General features: G+C 34.3%; 1 protein-coding gene across 14 annotated transcripts in view; it reads right to left on the reverse strand.

Annotated features, from left to right (window-relative positions):
• The window catches only part of MYCBP2 (MYC binding protein 2), a 371,029-nt gene that overhangs the window by 326,002 nt on the left and 23,982 nt on the right, over positions 1-21,045 (reverse strand). For all 14 annotated transcript variants that reach the window (XM_077158462.1, XM_077158472.1, XM_077158469.1 and 11 more), the window contains exon 2: positions 4,986-5,061. In XM_077158462.1, coding sequence (XP_077014577.1) covers positions 4,986-5,061 — 76 coding nt within the window. The remainder of the gene's footprint in view (positions 1-4,985; positions 5,062-21,045) is intronic.

Genomic DNA, 21,045 nt, shown 5'->3' on the forward strand with positions numbered 1-21,045 from the left:
CAACACAAGTAAATCAATCGATGTAATACAGCATATTAACAAAGCAAAGGATAAGAAACACATGATCATCTCTACTGATACAGAAAACGAATGTGACAACATCCAGCATACCTTCTTGATAAAAACACTTTGAAAGATAGGAATAAAAGGAAACTTTCTCAATATGAAAAGGGCATATATGAAAAGCCCACTGCTAATTTAGTACTAAATGGTAAAAGACTGAAAGCTCTCCTATTAAGATAGGAAACAAGACAAAGATTCCCACTGTCACCACTGCTATTCAACACTGTGCTAGAAGTTTTAACCAGAGCAATTATGCAAGAAAAAGAAATAAAGGGCACCCAAATCAGAAATGAAAAAGCAACATTTTCACTATTTGCAGATGATATGATCCTATACCTAGAAAGTGCCAAAAAATCTATACAGGGCTACTGGAGCTAATATTTGAGTTCAGCAAAGTGGTAGGACACAAGATTCATAAGTACAAATCATAAGTGTTCCTACACACTAATAATGAGTGATCTGAAGAGGAAATCAGAAAAAAAATTCCATTTACAATAGCAGCTAAAAGAATCAAATAACTAGGAATAAAATTAACCAAGATGTAAAGGAACCGTACTCAGAAAACTACAAAGCCTTGCTAAAAGAAGACAAAAATGACCTAAATAAATGGAAGGCCATCACATGTTCATGAACTGGAAGGTTAAATATTGTTAATATATCAGTTCTACCCAAATTTATTTATACATTTAAAGCAATCCTAATAAAAATTCCAATAGCCTACTTTGCAGAATTAGAAAAGCCAATGATCAAATACATTTGTAAGGGATAAGGGGGCCCCAAACAGACAAAAAGTCATAAAAAAAAATGAAATTGGAGAACTCTCATTTCCTTACTTTAAAGCACATTACAAAGCTATAGTGGTTAAAAACAAAAACACAGTTTTGGCATAAAGATAGACATACTGACCAATGGAATCAAATTGAGAATTCAGAAATAGTCCATCACATCTATGGTCAACTGATGCTTGACAAGGCTGCCAAGTCCATTCAAGCAGGATAAAGCTGTCTCTTCAATAAATGGTACTGGGAGAACTGCACTTCATATCCAAAAGAAAGAAAAAGCATCCCTATCTCAAATCTTATACAAAAATCAACTCAAAATGGATCAAAGATCTAAATATGAAAGCCAGAGGGGGTGCAAGGGTAGTTCAGTGGTAGAATTCTCACCTGCCAAGTGGGAGACCTGGAGTAGATTCCCAGTTATGTACTTCCCAAAAAAATGAACAAGCAAAACAAAAAAATGAAAAAAAAATAGACAAAAATCCAACACATAGTGCTGCAATAACTGGATACTCACATGGAAAAATAATGAAATGTGACCCCATCATACAGCACACCAGTTCCCAGTTATGTACTTCCCAAAAAAATGAACAAGCAAAACAAAAAAATGAAAAAAAAAAAATAGACAAAAATCCAACACATAGTACTGCAATAACTGGATACTCACATGGAAAAATAATGAAATGTGACCCCATCATACAGCACACCAAAAAAAAAAAAAAAAGAGAGAGAGAGAGACCAATATGAAAGCTAGAATCATAAAACCCCTAGAAGAAAATGTAGGGAAGTATCTTCAAGATCTTGTGGTAGGAGGTAGTTTCTTAGACCCTACATCCAAAGCATGAGTAACAAAAGAAAAAAATTAATAAATGGGACATCCTCAACATTAAGTACTTTTTTACTACAAAGGACTTCGTTAAGAGCGTGAAAAGGAAGTCTACTCAATGGGAGAAAATATTTGGAAACCACATACACATTGAGGGTTTAATTTCTAGGATATTTAAAGAGATCATACAACTCAATGACAAAAAAGCTAAACAACCCAATTAAGAAACGGGCAAAAGACTTGACATTTTTCCAAAAAGGATAAACAAATGACTAAAAAGCCCAAGCAAAAATATTCAACATCACTAGCTATTGGGGAAATGCAAATCAAAACTACAATAAGATATCATTTCATACTTACTAGAATGGCCACTGTTGAAAAACTGAAAACTACAAATGTTGGAAGGGATGTGGAGAAAGAGGAACTGTTGATGGGGATGCAGAATGGTACAGCTACTTTAGAAGATAGTTTGACAGTTCCTGAGGAAGCACAATATAGAATTGCCTACGATCCAGTAATTCTGCTACTAAGGTATATACTCAGAAGAACTGAAGGCAGAGACATGAACAGACATTTTCACACACTGATGTTGATAGCAACATTCATAACTGACAAAAGATGGAAACAACTCAGGTGCTCATCAACCAATGAGTGGATAAACAAAATGTGGTGGGTGTGTGTGTACACAATGAAATAATATTCAGCTGCAAGAAGAAATGAAGTTTTGATGCATGTGATAACATGTTGCATGAAATAAGTCAGACACAAATGAACAAACAGTATATGACCTCACTAATATGAACTAAATATAAGTAGCAAACACACACTGTGAATATCTAGAACATCAGTCGAAAGAAGACAGAATGAGAGCATCTGTGCAGAATTTGTAATAACGCTGATTTTAAACATTTGGAAATGGATAGAGATGATGGTAGCACGTTATAGTGAGTACAATTAACAACAATGATATGTGGGTGCAAATGTGGTTGAAAAGGAAAGTTTAGGGTCATGTAAGTCCCTAGAAGGAAAGCCAGAGGATGAAACATGGGACTATATAATATACTGAACTCTCTTGTGGGTAAAAATATTCTAGAATTGATTATGGTGATGAAAGTATAACTCTGTGAACATACTAGAAGATAGTGATTGTGCACTTTAGATGGATTTTACGTATGTGAATTTATCTCAACAAAACTGCTTTTAAAAAAAGCCAAACATACATCTATCATGCCACCTGTGATAAAAAAAAAGTTAACATTAAGGGTGCACTTGCTACTATATGTATTTTTCAAACGATCCATGGCCAACGGCCAACCCCTAAAAACATGGTCCTCTGAGTATTTGTTATGTTATTGATTATTTGTTATATTCCACTGGAGTAAAAGACCATGCCTACTGGCCTGTCAGACTGCTTTGCACAAACATTAAGATTAATGACATGTACCTGGTTTCACTGTTGGGGTTTCACTTGACATGGCTCATTGCATAGCAGGATAGCCTATATGACCAAACACCCATAAAAGCTTTAGAGTCCCCAAGACTCAAATGGGCTTCCCTATATAGAGACAGTCCTCACATGTCCCTTCACTACTAGAGATAGCATGGCCTGTGTGGCCTCAGACAAGTAAGTACTAAGAAGCCTATATGACATAACTCCCTAGAAGCCACCATTATGGATCTTTTTCAGGTTGCTTTTGATCCTTATACTTTGCTAGTATATAAAGAATGCTCATACATCCCCCTTCTACTCTGAAAGCACAAGCAAAGTGAAGTGATATAGTGAAAATATATTAATTATCTACCACAAAACTTTTCTTAGGATAAACACCCCTACTCTATTCTGTATGGTTCGCCCATCAGGGTGCTTACTCAACCCGCCTCCATCATAAAAACAGAAGCACAATTAGTTCTAACCAATCAATGTATTTCATTTCCCTGCCCAAGGTGATTGATGTGCATCAGTCAAAAAACCCACCCAGGATTTTCTGCTGTAACTATATGGAGCTATTGACTGAATGATGTTAGAGCTGCCAGTAGTCTAGTCCCCAGCCACAGGCAATAAGCCCACATATAAAGGAAAGCCAAGGCAAGAGATGAAGACATATTTGATGACATTATATAATCCTTTCAACTTGCTGTCTCTCAAGACAGAACCACGAAATAAATTTCATCCCCCTACCCTTCTAATTTGATTTACTACTTTGAAATAGATTTCTCTCAGTTACAATAAGAACACAATTAAAAAAAAAAGAGGGGGGATAGAAACAATAACCTCTGGACTTTAAATATTACATACAGGCCCAGATATGTTGTTTCTCTAGCCAAAAGTGAAACTGTTCAGAAATCGTAGTTTTGACCACCCTCTTTCTTCTGCCTAGCCCTCTTAACACTGTTCAGTAGAAAAGCTAGCCTTTTATAGAAAGTGGGTTCTTGTCACTGACAAGTATTTAAGGAAAACCTAGATGGAATTTATAGAGAAGATTTCTGCATTAGGTAGCCAAAGAGATCTTTGATCTTTAAGGTTCCATTTACTTCATATATTCTATATTGCCTTTTCTTTTGTATAGCCACCACTGTGAGCACAGACAAAAGAAGTTCAGAATATTATACACATACCAAGAGTTTCTCTAATTCACTTACTTTATGTCAACAGAGGCATATGAGATCTAAGTCCCAACTCACAAGTCAATTTTCCTGTCTTCAGTAGATATAGTTAGATAGGAAAAGAAGAGAATGAATATTTCCTTCAAAAGACTGAGTAAAGATAACAAGAATAAATAATAAATAATAAATAATTTTCAGTACCCAGGTATTAACTTCCAAGTCTACTGCTCAAGAAACATCCAAAATCAAAGATGAAGGTAAAAGTGAAAACCAAATAATAAGGGGCTTTTAAAAAATTATTCAATATATTAAGACATTTTGAAGGCCAGGGGTAAAATAGCCAATGTAAAAATATATATATTTTTTCATTTAACTTTTAAAAAAGTATGCTTCTACCATTTAGCAATCTTTCTATATTTAAAGTAATTTCAGAATCAGTTACTTCTCCAAAAACTTCATTTCTGTACAAAAAGAGTAAAAAGTCTTTTTCACTCCCTTTTTTTTTTGCATTTGACAATAAAATTGGCTATCTCAAGCTAAATTACTAAGTAAAAGTAAAAATTTACTTCCAACACGTCCCTCAAGTCACACTATACTTCAGCATACAGAAACAAAATGGTTTGTTAATTACATAGTCATATATTCTTAATATTAGTATTTTATTCAAATCACTGCATGAAAAATTATTCCCCTTAAATCACCGGCAGCTTTACCTTGCTTCTTGTCTTCACTTTCGATTTGCTTTTCTGTTTTCTTTTCAACTTCTTCTTATTTAAAATTTTCTTATTCCTGAAAAAAAAAGTGAAAAAAATAATTAGGGAAGTTCATAGTAGGGCACACAAAGCTATTAAAAATAGGTATTTACAAAGTAGACAGTTAATATTTTTCTTATAATCTTTCTATGAAATAATACACTCTAAGTAGACATAAATAATATTAGCATGTCAAGTAGTTGTTACGATAGTACAATAGTGGACAAGCTAAGAAACACATATTATGTGATAAAGGATTATAAAAGCTGAATTATGTAATACTTTTTATAAAGTTAAAAAGTAAAATAATATCTAATGAACAAGGTTATTTTTCAAACTTTTTCCATAGTAGAAGTGCAATAAATATGAGCTGTGACTCCTTCTCAGGGTAATTAGCCTGATTTCTGTGGTAGTGGGAGCTACAGTGCAATAAGTCTCAATAGTAAATTACTAAAAGAAAACTCCCAATCATATACTTTATGTATCCAGTCAGATTTTTATTACCCACAGCCCTAAAGTCAAGTTGTTCCTTAAACAGGAAGCCCATGAATGACTTTAAAAAAGAAAAATATGCAGTAAAATATAAAAATTATAGTGGAAGAAACAAGAGGCGAGAAAAACATTTTCATTTCCTTCAATCTTTTTATTGCCTATCATGATGAGGCACACACTGCTAGGAACTAAAGATACAAGCTTAAAAATATCATTCTTACCTTCAAGGAGCTCAGGGATTTAAATGGAAAGCACAGCTTAATGATCTAGCAAGAGGATGCTACTGCAATATAAAGATAGAGGGTAATGAGGCCCCAGTATAAAGCAATAGTGGGGGGGGGGGGGGGAGAAGAAATACCAGATGCTGCAGAGGTCAAGTCCTTAAGACTTGATACGTAACTTGATAGAAGGAGTGATAAACAAAAACATTTTAAGCACATGTCCCTTGGAGGGCAAGGATATCATGCACAAAAAATAGGGAAGTCAGGAGGGCAAGTTAGTTTGGGAAGGTAAAAAAAGGTTCTTCTTCTTTTTTTTTTTTCCCGCATGGGCAAGCACCAGGAAAAAGGTTCAATTTTGAAGATATCTGATTTCAAGATGATGAAATGTCAACAAGATACACATGAGCAACAAGCATAAGAAAATTTTATCCTTGACACTTCCTTCAGCTTCACTCTTCAAGCCAAAACAATCACTAAATTTTGCCAATTCTATCTCGTAAATAGTTCTTGACTCTGCCCACACCATCTCTACTCCTGTCATGCTATTAATCTATGCTACCACCACTTCTTACCTGCATCACTGCAAAATCACCTTAAATCATTTTCTCACATTCACATTTACCCCCCACTTCAAACCATTCTTCATAAGAACCCGAGACCACTTCTTAAAACAGAAATCTGAGTGGGTAATTCCCCCACTTAAAACCCTTGGTTCCTTCTCAGTTCTATCAAAATTAAGTATAAAAGCATTACCATGGTTTAAAGATCATCTACCAATCTCTGACCTCTGTCAACCTCTTCTGCCTCATTTTGCATCCCTCCCCAATTTGTTCAACATACTCCAACCACAAAGACATTCTTCCAGTTGTCTGAACTTACTAGGCTCTTTAAGGACCTTCACAAAGGTTTCTCTCTGCCTGGAATGCTCTCACACATCTTCTGCTAACCCCTACCCATCTTTGATGTCCCAGCATAAATGTAACCTACTCAGAAAAATCTTTCTAACTCTCCAAACTGGGTCATTTTCCCCTAATAAACACATTTTATCTTAAACTTCCATTCCACCATATAATCTACAATTATAATTATGTATGGGATTATCTGTTCAATGTAACATTCCATCACCACACTGTAAACTCCAACTATGCAAACACCACTTCTTTCTTGTTGACTGCTGTGGCCTTATTACCCAAAAAAGTGCTTGGAACATACTACTCAGTAGTATTTTGAGAGAGTAGAAAGAGAAAGTGGGAAAAAGGAGAAGGAAATGGGAAGAAAAGAAGGAAGTTAAGAGCTATAGTTACATGCCTTAGACAGTAAAATAAGCAGAGGACCAAGGACAGATACATAGAAAGACCAGTACACTTGAAGGGTATCTAGTCAGAAACATCCTTTAAGGAATGGAATTATTTTACATAGATTTTGGTACACAGAGGATAATGGAGAAACTGTCTGCAGAGGAGATTTTGCCGAAATAGTACAGTACAAAAGTAAAGGGAGAAAATGTGGTCAACAGTGTAAAATGCTACACATGCACAGACATACCTGCTTATACAATTTACTCAATAAACTCTGAGCATTGTGAGAGCATGAAAAATGTCTCTTTCAATTCCATATTTTCAATAACTGCTTCAAGTGTCTGATACAACAGGGATACTCAATAATTATTAAATGAGTAAGTAAATGAATGAAAAACAATGAATATTTTTCACGTGTGGTTTAGGAAATCATCCTTCCTTTATACTAAAGTTTACTTAAGGAAAATCAGTCTTTGAGCCACAGGAATATGTAACTGCTAAAAGGTTGGCTACTGCTTACAGAATTTAGAAAAACATCAGGGTCCATTCAAAATCAATCTTTGGCAAAGAAGAATACATAAATTCTAATTCAAGTGGATTTCCTGAAGCTGTGTTATCAACAACTTAAATTTTCCCAATTATAGACCAATGTTCTTGTCTGTTTTGTTTAAAGGACTTCTTGAAAGTTCAAATGACTTTATACACAACCCTAAAATACTTCTTTCTATGAGCACTGGCAACTAACAACTTTACTGAATCTGGATATACCTGTTTTGGAATATAGACTAACTGAAGAACTAGTTCTTCCTAGGTCTCTACAAATTAATTTTACTGTTTTTTTTTCTTCGTTGGGATTGTTTTAGGGGTGGAGGGTTGTACAAAAAGAGCCAGTAGGGCGGGCCGCGGTGGCTCAGCGGGCAAAGTGCTTGCCTGCTATGCCGGAGGACCTCGGTTCGATTCCCGGCCCCAGCCCATGTAACAAAAAAACGGAAAAACAAAATACAATAAAACAAGAAAAAAAATGTTTCCCTTTCTTCCTTCTATCCTTCCTTCCTTCTCTCTGTCTTTCCTTTAAAAAAAAAAAAAAAAAAAAAAAAAGAGCCAGTAATGACTTACAAACTATATGAAGAAAAATCTATATTCAACGATAATGTCTTATTAGACTGCATTTTAGAACTAAGCTTAAATAAGCTTTTCATGATAGTGATAAGTAAAAGAGAAAATTAAGTAAAAGAGAAACGCTTAAAAAAAATCTTAAACATGAACAATTATCATTAGAATTTCTGATAACTCAGAACTTTAAATCAATAGGAGCTTAATACAGAATGTCTGGGATTGACCCTGTAAGATCTGTAGTCTTCTCATAAAAAGAACTTCATGTCCATGAGATAATGAAAGGCAAAGGCTATAAACATACCTCGAGTATTTTTTAATATAATTAGTTTTAAAACGCCAAAGAATTTTCTTAATAGTTACCACTGTTAAAAAAAATTCTGCAATATAAAAACAAACTTCACACGTAGCTCAGTGTATAGATCATTAGTTTCTCTATCAGCTTATGACTGGGGAATCTGTTTTCAACAAAACAAAAATCAGTCATAATAGTTAAAAAAATCTCTCACTGAATCTTTTTCCTCATTTCTAAGATAAAGAAGTGAAGAAGATTATCTCTGAAGTTTCTTCTAGTCTTAAAATGCTAGGATTCTTTAAATTCAAATTAAAGGAACTTCTAGAACAAGATTTCAGTCTTCTGTTAAATTTCACCTTGTAATAAGAAATTAAAAATTACCGAATTTCATGGTCTAAAACAGGTACAGGCACAGTTTTTCTGCAAAAGGTCAGATAATAAATGTTTTAGGCTTTTGTGTCATATGGCCTCTGTTGCAGCTACTCAGCCATTACAGCATTAAAGCAGTCACAGACAATACGTTAACAAATGTGTGCAGCTGTATTATAATAAAACTTTACTGCTGAACAATAAAATTTGAATTTCATACAATTTTTATGTCATAAAACACTCTTCTTTTAATTTGTTTTCAACCTTTTAAAAATGTAAAATCCATTCTTAGCTGATGGGACATGCAAAAACAGACATCGGGCCAGATTTGGTCTGTGGGATATAGTTTGCCGACACCCTAGTTTACAGTGTACTTTGATCTTATAGGAGTAAATATACTCCTATAAGAAAGAAAGAAAATATTCCACACTGATAATATTATTCTGAACATGACTAGACTTATACAAATACAAACTCTCAAAATAATCTGCCTTTTCTTTTTATGAAGATAAAATCCTGACTTCCTTTTCCCTTAAAGATATTAGATAGTAGCAAGCAACTGTTCTTCTCAAAAAGTGTAAGACATAAGACAGCTTAGAAACACTGAACACTAGATGATCTAAAAATCCAGAGATGGAAAAGCATTTCTAAGTAGAGGTGGGACCACTGCCATTTTCTTTCATAGGTAGCATCTGCAGAGTTTGAGCACAGTGAAGATTGAGCGTGGTTTAGGAAGAGAAACTGCAGTAAAGGAATCAAGAAACTAGTGGTACTTTAGATGTCTGCATGGGGCTGGAAGGACAAACTGGAAACTAGAAAACAACACAAATATGTGGCCAATTGGTATGTCTGCTTAGTGAAGGGGCAGTGAAAGAAAGGAAGGCTAAATACAAATGACAGAGTTAATTTCCCACAGTCTCCCAGCGCTTAGAAGACAAAGTCACAGTAGAGGAAAGGGTCTAAAAGAAACACACAACAGATCCTGCCCAAGAGACATTTAAAACCAAAGGTGGACAAAATCTAATTAATGCCATACTGAAACCTACAGTGATCCTACTTAATCTCTAATTGGATTAAAGTCATCAGTACCTCATCCTATATGCCTAATACAGAAAGAACAAACCCCTCTGGAAGAAGAAACCGCTGAAAGAAATTAACTGCTCTTTTCCTAAAACAATGTTAGGCACACAATAAAACTATTAAGAGACATCCAAAAAGGTAAAATCGTGTGACAGATAATCAAGAGAAAACAAAATAATTAGGCATACTCACATATAATCCAGACACTGAAGTTGGGAAACAAGTCTTGATACAGGTGAAATAACCCTATGTTCATTTATTTCAAAAAGGCTGAAATAATGGAATTTAACAGAATCTATTTTAAAAAGAACCAAATGGACTAAAAATTAAATATGTGAAATTAAGAAGCTTTCACATGGTTTTGAGAGCAGAACAATCACAGAGGAACAGAGAACAGGTCAAGAGAAACTATCCAAGCTGAAGCACAGAGAAAATGGCACAAACAGAAAAGAAAGTATGAGATGTGTGGCACATAGTTAAATTATCTCAGATTCTTGCAACTGGAATCTAAGAAATAGAAAAAAGAAAAGACAGAACAATACATGAAGAGATAATTAATGACAATTTTTCAAAATTGAGAAAAATCAACTCAGAAATTCAAGAAACTCAGTGAACCCCAAGCAAGAAAATCAATGAAAACCATACCTAGTCACATCATAGTCAAACTGCTAAAAAACAAAGGATAAAGAGAAAATCTTCAAGCTGCCAGTGAAATGAGATAACCAAAAGAAACAACAATAATGGAGTGATGACACCCATCCCCGTATCAAAAAGTGCTGAAGTATGTGAGGGGTGGGGAATCTAGCAACCAAAAATTTTACGCCCATCAAAGATTTCCTTTAAAAATGATGGCAAATTAAAAAATGTTTAGATCCACAAAAGCGGACATAATTCACCACCAAAATGATGGAAGAAAACATCATGAACACACTTCCCAGCCTGGCTAAAAATGCTGACTGGCTACATTAATATTTTTTTCAAAGTAATCTTTACGCTAAAAGTATTACAAGAGATGAGCAGAGCATTTCACAATGCCAAAGGATCAATTCAAAAGAAAAACATAATCTTAAGTCTGAATGTATCAAATAACATAGCTTCAAACTACAGTGAACAAAACTGTCAGAAGTAAAAAGAGAAAAACAAATCTACAATTATAAGAGAAAATTTTAACATGTCGCTCTGTAACTGACAAAATGAAGAGAACAAAACAGCTTCGATGTAGAAAAATTTAAAAACAATCATGACAGACCATCTTGAGCTAACCGACATATACAGAAAACTACATGCAATCACTGCAGAAGGCATATTCTTTTCAAATGCACATAGAACATTTACCAAAATAAACAATACGCTGGACCACAGACCAAGTCTCAAAAAACATCCAAGGACTGAATTATAAGTGGTTCTCTGATTACAGAAAAATTAGAAACCAGTAACAGGAAGAAAACTAAAACATTTGCAAATGTTTGAAAATCAAGAAAAAGAGACTTCTAAATAACCTATGGACCAAACAAGTAACAATGGAAATTAGAAAGTATTTTCAATTAAATGAAAATAAAATTTGGCATATCAAAACTTGTGGAATGCACCTAAAGAAGTGCTTAAAGAAATAATTAGATTTATACATATACGTAAACACAGATATTGAAAAAAAGAGAGGTTAAAAATAAATAACCTAGACTTGCAATTCTTGCATCTTTCAAGAAATATAAAGAGAACAACAAATTAAACAGAAAAGATGTGGAAGGAGGGAAATAATAAATATAAGAGCAAATATCAATGAAATAGAAAGCAAACATTGAATGGAGAAAAATCAAAGAGCCAAAAATGGATTCTCCGAAGATGTTAAACATAATAAACTCTTAGCAAAAGTGATAAGGAAAAATGAAAATACAAATCACTGTTATTTGAAATGAGAGGACACTACTATACATCCTGTCCATAAATTTCACCACTTAAGTAAAATGGACAAGCTCCTTGAAAAATATAACTTCTCAATACTAAATAAGAAAACAATGGATTATCTGAATAGTTCTTTATCTGTTAGAAAAACTGAATCTCTAATCAAAAACCTTTCCACAAAGAAAACTGTAGGCTCAGATAGCTTTGCTGGTGAATTCTTCTAAACAATACATATCTTAAACTCTTCCAAGAAATTTAAAAACAGGAAATACTTCCTAACTCACTTTATGAGACCAGCATAACTGTGATATTAAACCTGAAGAGAACATTTTAAAATAAGAAAATTTCAGGCCAGTATCTTTCATGAACATAGATGCAAAAAATAGTACAGAGCCCAAAAGTGGAAATAACCAAGGATCAACTGGGGAACGGATAAACAAAATGTGGTACAAAGACTACAAAAGGCCACTAATTGTGTGATTTCATATATGCCAAATGTCCAGAATAGGCAAAGCCACAGAAATAGGAAGTAGATTAGTGGTTGCCAGGAGTAGGGGTAAGAGGACAATGGGGAGTGACTGAAAACAGGCGAAAACTTTCTTTTTGAGGTGATCAAAGTATTCTGGTTGCAAACTTAGAAAATACATTAAAAAACATTTAACAGTGTATTACAAAAGAGTGAATTTTATAGTACGTGAATTTTAACTCAATAAAAAATTCTATAAGGGAAAAAAGCTATTGACCTAGAAAAAAATTTTTAATATCCAGCAATATATAAAGGATAACACATAAAGGTTAAATCCAGTTATGCAAAACTGAGTCAATATAATTAAAGATAATAATAGAATAAAGGTAAAAAATCATTTCAGGTGAATGATGCAGAAAAAAACATTTTATAAAACTCAACAAGCATTCATGATGAAACTACTCAGAAGTAGAAGGAAATTTAATGGAGATTATTCACAAAAATCCTGTGGCTAACGTTACACTCGATGATGAAAAATCAAATATTTCCATTGAGTATGGGGGGAAAAAACAAGGATTTATACTATGACTACCTCTATTCAACACTGTACTAGGAAGCAAAAGCAATAAAAAGCATGATGGTTGAAAAGCAAAAAATAAAGCACTTGGATTTGTAGATAATATAACTGTATGCCTAGAAAATATAAAATAATTACAAAAAAGTAAGCAAATTATCCATGTCACTGGTTACAAGACCAATTTTTAAAACATCAACTAATTAATAAAACACTACATCCAAACCGAAGCTTTTCTGTAGAAGCTAGACTCATTCCCCTGTGTAATTAACGTAATGATACATCACTGTGTTCAAGCATCACTGAATAATTTTGGGAGGAACAGTAGTCTGATTACTAAGCAGAAAACTTTATTTACTTAACCTAGCCTGATAATTAGTAATAAGAAAAGAGTTTTAACAGTTCAAGTTGAACTAGGGGAGAAATGCAAGCAGATTCCTACATAGTGCTTCAGTCTTCTGATGTTATTTGGAAGTCTTCACATTAAGGGAACTATAAATAAAGCCACCTCTGCAACAGGCAGAAAAGCGGAAGAAAAAGAAAAACGGTGGAGAGAGGAAATGGGGAGAAGTCTGAATAGTTTTGATAACAGACCATGTCTCATGAAGATTTACACCCTGGATGCATATAACCTGGATGTGGCCACTGAAACTCAAGCCATGGAGCAACTGCAAAACTTTGTGAAGGCAACCTATTCATTCAAGGCCTCACAGAACCATTGCAAATAATTGCTCAAAAGCAAAGACAGTTGGCAGTCAAAATAACAAAAGCACATAAAGATGCAAGGCATCATTAATGAGAACTAGAAGAAATACAAAACAGAAAAAGAACCAAACTTCTGATGGTAGAATTTTCAGACAGATTATAATACAAATACGCTTGGCAAATTTAAGAAATAAATTTAAATATAAAAGAGTAGCTTATAAAATAACTGAAGGGCACAGGGACATAGCAAATCTGAAGCAGAGTAAAATCAAACTGCTAGACCTGAAAAATAAAAAATTAAATCAAAGACTCAATAGATGGGACTTACAACATTACATATAGTTGAATTAAAAATTTGAGACCTAGAAAAAAAATCAAAATAAAAATATCTAGAACAATAAACCAATAAGCAAATTTATCTGGAAGGGCAGGGTGACCCGAATAGCTAAAAGTATCTTGAGGAAAAAAACGAAGCTGGAGGTCTCACGCTACCGGACTTTAAGGCATATTATGAAGCCACAGTGGTCAAAACAGCATGGTATTGGCATAAAGATAGATATATCGACCAATGGAATCGAATAGAGTGCTCAGATATAGACCTTCTCATCTATGGACATTTGAGCTTTGATAAGGCAGTCAAGCCAACTCACCTGGGACAGAACAGTCTCTTCAATAAATGGTGCCTAGAGAACTGGATATCCATATGCAAAAGAATGAAAGAGGACCCGTATCTCACACCCTATACAAAAGTTAACTCAAAATGGATCAAAGATCTAAACATTAGGTCTAAGACCATAAAACAGTTAGAGGAAAATGTAGGGAGATATCTTATGAAACTTACAATTGGAGGCGGTTTTATGGACCTTAAACCTAAAGCAAGAGCACTGAAGAAAGAAAGAAAGAAATGGGAGCTCCTCAAAATTAAACACTTTTGTGCATCAAAGAACTTCATCAAGAAAGTAGAAAGACAGCCTACACAATGGGAGACAATATTTGGAAACGACACATCAGATAAAGGTCTAGTATCCAGAATTTATAAAGAGATTGTTCAACTCAACAACAAAAAGACAGCCAACCCAATTACAAAATGGGAAAAAGACTTGAACAGACACCTATCAGAAGAGGAAATACAAATGGCCAAAAGGCACATGAAGAGATGCTCAATGTCCCTGGCCATTAGAGAAATGCAAATCAAAACCACAATGAGATATCATCTCACACCCACCAGAATGGCCATTACCAACAAAACAGAAAATGACAAGTGCTGGAGAGGATGCGGAGAAAGAGGCACACTTATCCACTGTTGGTGGGAATGTCAAATGGTGCAACCACTGTGGAAGGCAGTTTGGCGGTTCCTCCAAAAGCTGCATATAGAATTGCCATATGACCCAGCAATACCATTGCTAGGTATCTACTCAGAGGACTTAAGGGCAAAGACACAAACGGACATTTGCACACCAATGTTTATAGCAGCATTATTTACGATTGCAAAGAGATGGAAACAGCCAAAATTCCATCAACAGACGAGTGGCTAAACAAACTGTGGTATATACATACGATGGAATATTATGCAGCTTTAAGACAGAATAAACTTATGAAGCACATAATAACATGGATGGACCTAGAGAACATTATGCTGAGTGAGACTAGCCATACAGTCCCACTGATGTGAACCGACATTCAAGAATAAACTTGGAATATGTCATTGGTAACAGAGACCATCAGGAGATAGAAATAGCGTTAAGATAATGGTAATCGGAACTGAAGGGATACAGACTGTGCAACAAGACTGGATACAAAAACTCAGAAATGGACAGCACAATACTACCTAATTGTAATGTAATTAGGTTAAAACACTGAATGAAGCTGCATCTGAGGTATAGTTTTTTTTTTTCTTCTTTTCAATTTTTCTCTCTATTATCGTTTTATTTCTTTTTCTGTTGTCTTTCTATTTCTTTTTCTAAATCGATGCAAATGTACTAAGAAACAATGAATATGCATCTATGTGATGATATTAAGAATTACTGATTGTAGAATGGAATGATTTCTAAATGTTGTATTAGTTAATTTTTTTAATTAATAAAAAAAAAGAAAGACTTTTTTTTTTGGTTCTTTGAGAAAATCAGTAAAATCTATGGGCCCCTAGCAAGGATGACAAAGAAAAAAAAATATATATATATATATAGAACAAAAAAAACACAAAAAGATTAAAAATATGTCTTTAACTTCTTTTCCAAATCCAAAAACCTCTTTCTTCAACTCGTTTTCCCATTCCAAAAGAGATAGCTTTTGTCCTACCAAGTATATCCTTCCTCTCATATGTTGGATCCCATCATCATCCTTAAGATTTTACTCAGTATTTTATACACTCTTTGTCTCTCTTTTAGTAACTCACTTTTTTCTATGGTTTATAACTTTGGAGGCCATGTGTCCTCTCTTAATAGAAAAAGAAAAAAAGTTGAAATGATTCTCTATGCTCCTTTATCACTAAATTTCTTGTAGGGGGAAATAATCTTCATTTTCTTGAACTTTCTCAACCCTTTCCTCTCAAACTCCTACAAGTCTATGAAACTTCTCAGTACCACAAACTTTTTAGCTGCCAACTCACTCCCATCCTTCAGTCTTTATCTTTCACATTCTTCCACATATGATTACTGTCAAACAGTCACTGTTTCTTCAAATAATTCCCTCCCCTGGCTTCTAGTGCCTCCAAGCTCCTCCTGCCTTCGATGATGATTCCTTCTCAGTCTTTTTCACTGGTCTTTTCTTCCTTTCCCTGGTTCTTAAATATTTAATATATATATATTACTTCTCATATGAGTTATATGCTCATGTCTTTTATTCATTTTGATTTTGGGGAGTTACAAATTTGTTTTCAATAAGGTTTTACATCAACAATAATATCTACTGAGATTTCATGGACATCATCAGATGCTAATCTAGAGCCAATTACTTCCTCTCTGACGATATAGTTACATCTACCGTGAAAAGCCACAACCTTTTTCTAGCCACTTCAAAATCACACCTCTACCCATTTAACTCAAAGCAAACGATCTAATCCTCTACGTAGCTGCTAAAAAAAGGGATGTCATTAGGAATACACTTCCCTTATTTTCTACTACTTCTAAATGAATCTCTAACCAATCTTAATCTAATATTCCCATTTTCTTTTTTTGTTTGTTTATTATCGTTGCCCTTCTCTCTCAGACAAGCAGGTCAGAATATAGAATACAAGTACAAACTTACTGGATTTAAATACAGGCTCTATCATTTACTAGTTTCGTGGTCTTGGGAAAATTACTTAAACTTTCTGTGCTTCAGTGTCTCATCTGTAAAACAGGATAAAAACAGTACCTATCCCATTATGTTATGAGAAACATATGAGTTATGAAGCACTTAAGAGTTATACTTGGCATTTTTTAAGTGCTAAACAAATTGTGCTAAAACGTCTTGATTTGTACTTCCCCAGAAGCAGACATTGATTCAAGGATTCGAGGCAAGCAGCTGCTTTGAAAGGAAACACAATTGTAGGGAAATTAGAAATGAGACAGGCAAGGGAAGGAAATCAAGACAGGGTACATCATTAAGCCAGTTCCCAACAGAGAACTCTAGGAGATGGTGCAGAATTATCCCAACTGAAAAGTGAGTTATCCCAACTGAAAAGTGAGAAAAATATCCACCAATTCCTCTTGCATCATTGATTGGAAGCTTTTCTGGGGGCACTACTCCCTGGCATTTCTGGCTTATCCTGCACATAAACCAAGGATGTTCTCCGTGGCCAGAAAGAAAGCTCTCAGGCAGAAAGTCATAGGTGCTTACAGTAGACAGGATGGTGATGAATGCCAAAGGGATATAACTAGGACGCTAAGAACATCTTCTACAGTGTCTATTATCTAAAGGATGTTTTATTTGTTTCCTCCCTTCTTTCCCTTCAGACATGAATTTCTACATACTCTACTCCCTTTTCTATCTAATAACCTCAATTCACTTTCCCAATGAAACACAATTTCTCCCTACCTTCTGAAAAAAGGAAGTGGGGGTGAATGGGAATTCGGTAGCTAAGTACCAACTTTAAGATCCTGTCTCAGACTTCTGTTTAACTGAGTTACAAGAAAAGCAGTTTGTGAGTGATAGTATATTCATGAGAGGTTTTAAATATACAGAACATAGTGCACCTGAGACAGGATTGAGAGACTCCTAGTAATAGACTTTAAAAATATAGATTTAGAGCTCAAGAAAAAAGTTTTAGCTACAAGTCACAGACTAGGAAGTCAAATGCAATTCAGTGATATTTAAAATCACAAAGATAATATAAGGAACAAATTTTAGAAAATTTGAGATAAATAAGGAACAAATTTTAGAAAAAGGAGTGCTAAGTATGGAGTCCTGAAAAACTAAACTCTTCTTTCTTTCCTATCTAGACGAATGGTATCATTTTTATACTGAAGACCTAGTCACCTGTTGTACTTATCTTCATCCTTCCAACATAAAAATGCCTTTAACTCTATTCTATTCACTCTATTCTCACTGCTTTTTCTCAGGGATGATTATCATTTGCCAAAACTAAAGCAATTATCTCTTTAAAGGTAGTCCTTCATTAGAGAATATCTTCTTTCATTCTCTAAAATGCCACCAGAGATATTTTTACAAACAAAGTTTAATTCTATCACTACACTGCTTAAAAATCCATGATAGTTCCACAAATTCTCATATTAAGGCAGTACATGAAACATAATAATCTGATCCTAATACATCCCTTCTAATCTCTTCTCCTATACCCTCATTCTCAATAATCTGATCCTAACATATCCCTTCTAGTCTCATCTCCTACACCCTCATTCTCATTCACCCAATTCCCCACATTTTAATTACTGTTCATATTTTTGTTTTGCACTTCCCTGATTTTTACCACTGAACTCACAATGTAGCTTCAGCAACTACTACCATCTACTTCTGAGATGGGCAAACTATGGCCTGCAGGGCAAATCTTGCCTGTCTTCTATATTTATAAATAAGATTGTATTGGAACACACTTATCTGTTTACACATTGTCTTTGTTTGCTTTCACCCTGTAACAGTAGTGCTGAATAGCTGCAAAAGAGACCATTATGACACGCAAAGCCTAAAATGTTCACTATCTGGCCCTTCACAAAATACTTGCACCATGGGAAAATATCAAGCAGTCTCAATGTATATAATTGTATTCTCAGCAGGAAATATAAGAGACGAGGTCTGGAATAATATTTAAGTTAATAAAGGTTGAAATTTGCCAAATTAACTGAAAACTAAAATCCTACAGATCCAAGAAGCCCAATGAACATCAAGCAGGATAAACACATACCAAAAAAAAAAAAAAAACACATTTAAGCATAGTTTAGTTAAACTGATAAAAAGCAATGACAAAGAGAAAATACAGAAGAAGTAGAGAGAGAAAGAAGTCTGGTATGGCCGCATAAGCCCATCTCTCCCACCGTTTATCACTAAAAACTTTGGTTAAAATTCAACAAGGAAAAAAAATTATCTGAGGAGTCTGAAAAGCAAATAAAAGTAGATTGTGGAAGAGAATCAAACTTGGAAAGGTGACCAAAAGGAGGATTTTGATTCTTTTTTTTTTTGCTCCTTTCTCTCAAAGTTCTGCCAAAGTTAACAACCCAAGTAGTTTAAACTACAAGAGAAACATTTCTTTCTGACCAGAGGAAATGGGCACAGGGGCTCCTGAATGTTGGAGAATGTGGGGGAAATACTGGAAAGGAAAAAAGTATGCCCTCTATAAACCCACACAATCTCTGGGCTTACTTTGGAGCGATCTATGTCTGGGAAAGACCCAAATCAGCATAGTAAAGACTCTGAGATGGAACTGAGATTTTGAACCAGAACATAAAGAAGGCAAGACTAAAATCTGCAGCCTGAACCAAAATAAACTGATACTCTACAGAAACAGAAAAAGGAGATAGATAGATAAGAGAGAGAGAGAGAGAGAGAGAGAGAGAGAGAGAGAGATCAGCATTCACCAGAGAACTATAATAGGACCCAGAATTTACAAAACAATATTCACAATGTCTAAGATACAATCCAACACCAAAAAAAGGAAAAAGAAAAATGTGATCAAGTTACAAAGGAAGGGACAATCAACAGATACCAACCCTGAGATGATCCAGATGTTGCAATTATTCAACAATGACTTTAAAGCAACTACTACAAATATACTTCATGGAGTAAGGGCAAACACACTTGGAACAAATATAAACAAATTCTTAGTAGAGAAAGAAAAATCATTAAAAGACCCAAGTGCAAAATTAAAAACTGAACAATATGATGGCTGATACAAACAAATTCACTGGATGGGATCAATAAGAACATGGAGTTGACAGAGAAAAGAGTCAGTGAACTTGAGAACGGATTAATGAAAATTATCTAATCTGAAGAGCAGAAAGAAAAATGATTGACAAAAGGGAAAACAGTCAAACGGTCAAAGACCTTTAGTGGTAATACTAAAACTCTATCATTATTGTCATTGGAGTCTTGAAAGGAGAGAAGAAAAATAATAGGGCAGAATATCTGAAGAAGCAATGGCAGAAAATATCCCAAATATGGTGATAGACACAAATTTACAGATTCAAAAAGCTCAGCGTTCTCCAAGAGGGAAAAATAAAAGAAAACAATACCTAGACACATAAATCAAACTGCTCAAAACCAAGGACAAAGAAAAAATTTTACAGAAAAATGACACATTACACAGAGGGAATGAGACTTGCATTATCAAATATATTTCATCATAAACCATATATATATGAAAAGATAACGGAATAACATCATTAATGTCCTGAAAGGAATCGAGTGTCTAGTCAGAATTCTACATCTATCTGAAACATCCTATAGAAACAAAAGCACAATAAAAGCATTTTAAGATGAAGAAATACAAAGATAATTCCCCCTCAGCATTCTGTTCTACAAGATATGCTAAAATAATTAAACTGAAGGGAAATGCTGTACCTTCAGGAATGAAGGGAGAGCAAGAGAAACAGTAAATAAATGAGTAATATAAAAGACTTTTCCCCTTTACATTCCTTAAAATATGTATGACTGTTAACAGCAAAATTATAATAGTGCATGGTGAGGTTCAATAAATTTGAAAAGACTAAAATCATAGAAAATCTGCATATGAAAGTAATTACAATAAAATGTATAGGAAAACACCAAATAGCTAGAAGTTAAAATAATTCTAAACAACCCATGGATCAAAGATGAAATCACAAAGGAAATTAGAAAATACTTTGAACTAAATGATAACAAATACACAGCGCATCAAGATCTGTGGGATGCAGCTAATGCAGTGTTACACAAAAAGTCAAAGCTTTAAAAATTTATTTTGAAAAAGACATGTGATAGATTGAATCATGTCCTCCCACAAAGACATATTCAAATCCTAACCACCAGTCCTGTGTCTGTGAACTCAAGGATCACAGAAGATACTCTTTGGATGAGGTCCACTGGACCTCAATCTAA

The sequence above is a fragment of the Tamandua tetradactyla genome, chromosome 4, assembly GCF_023851605.1.
Source record: "Tamandua tetradactyla isolate mTamTet1 chromosome 4, mTamTet1.pri, whole genome shotgun sequence".
NCBI lineage: Eukaryota > Metazoa > Chordata > Mammalia > Pilosa > Myrmecophagidae > Tamandua > Tamandua tetradactyla.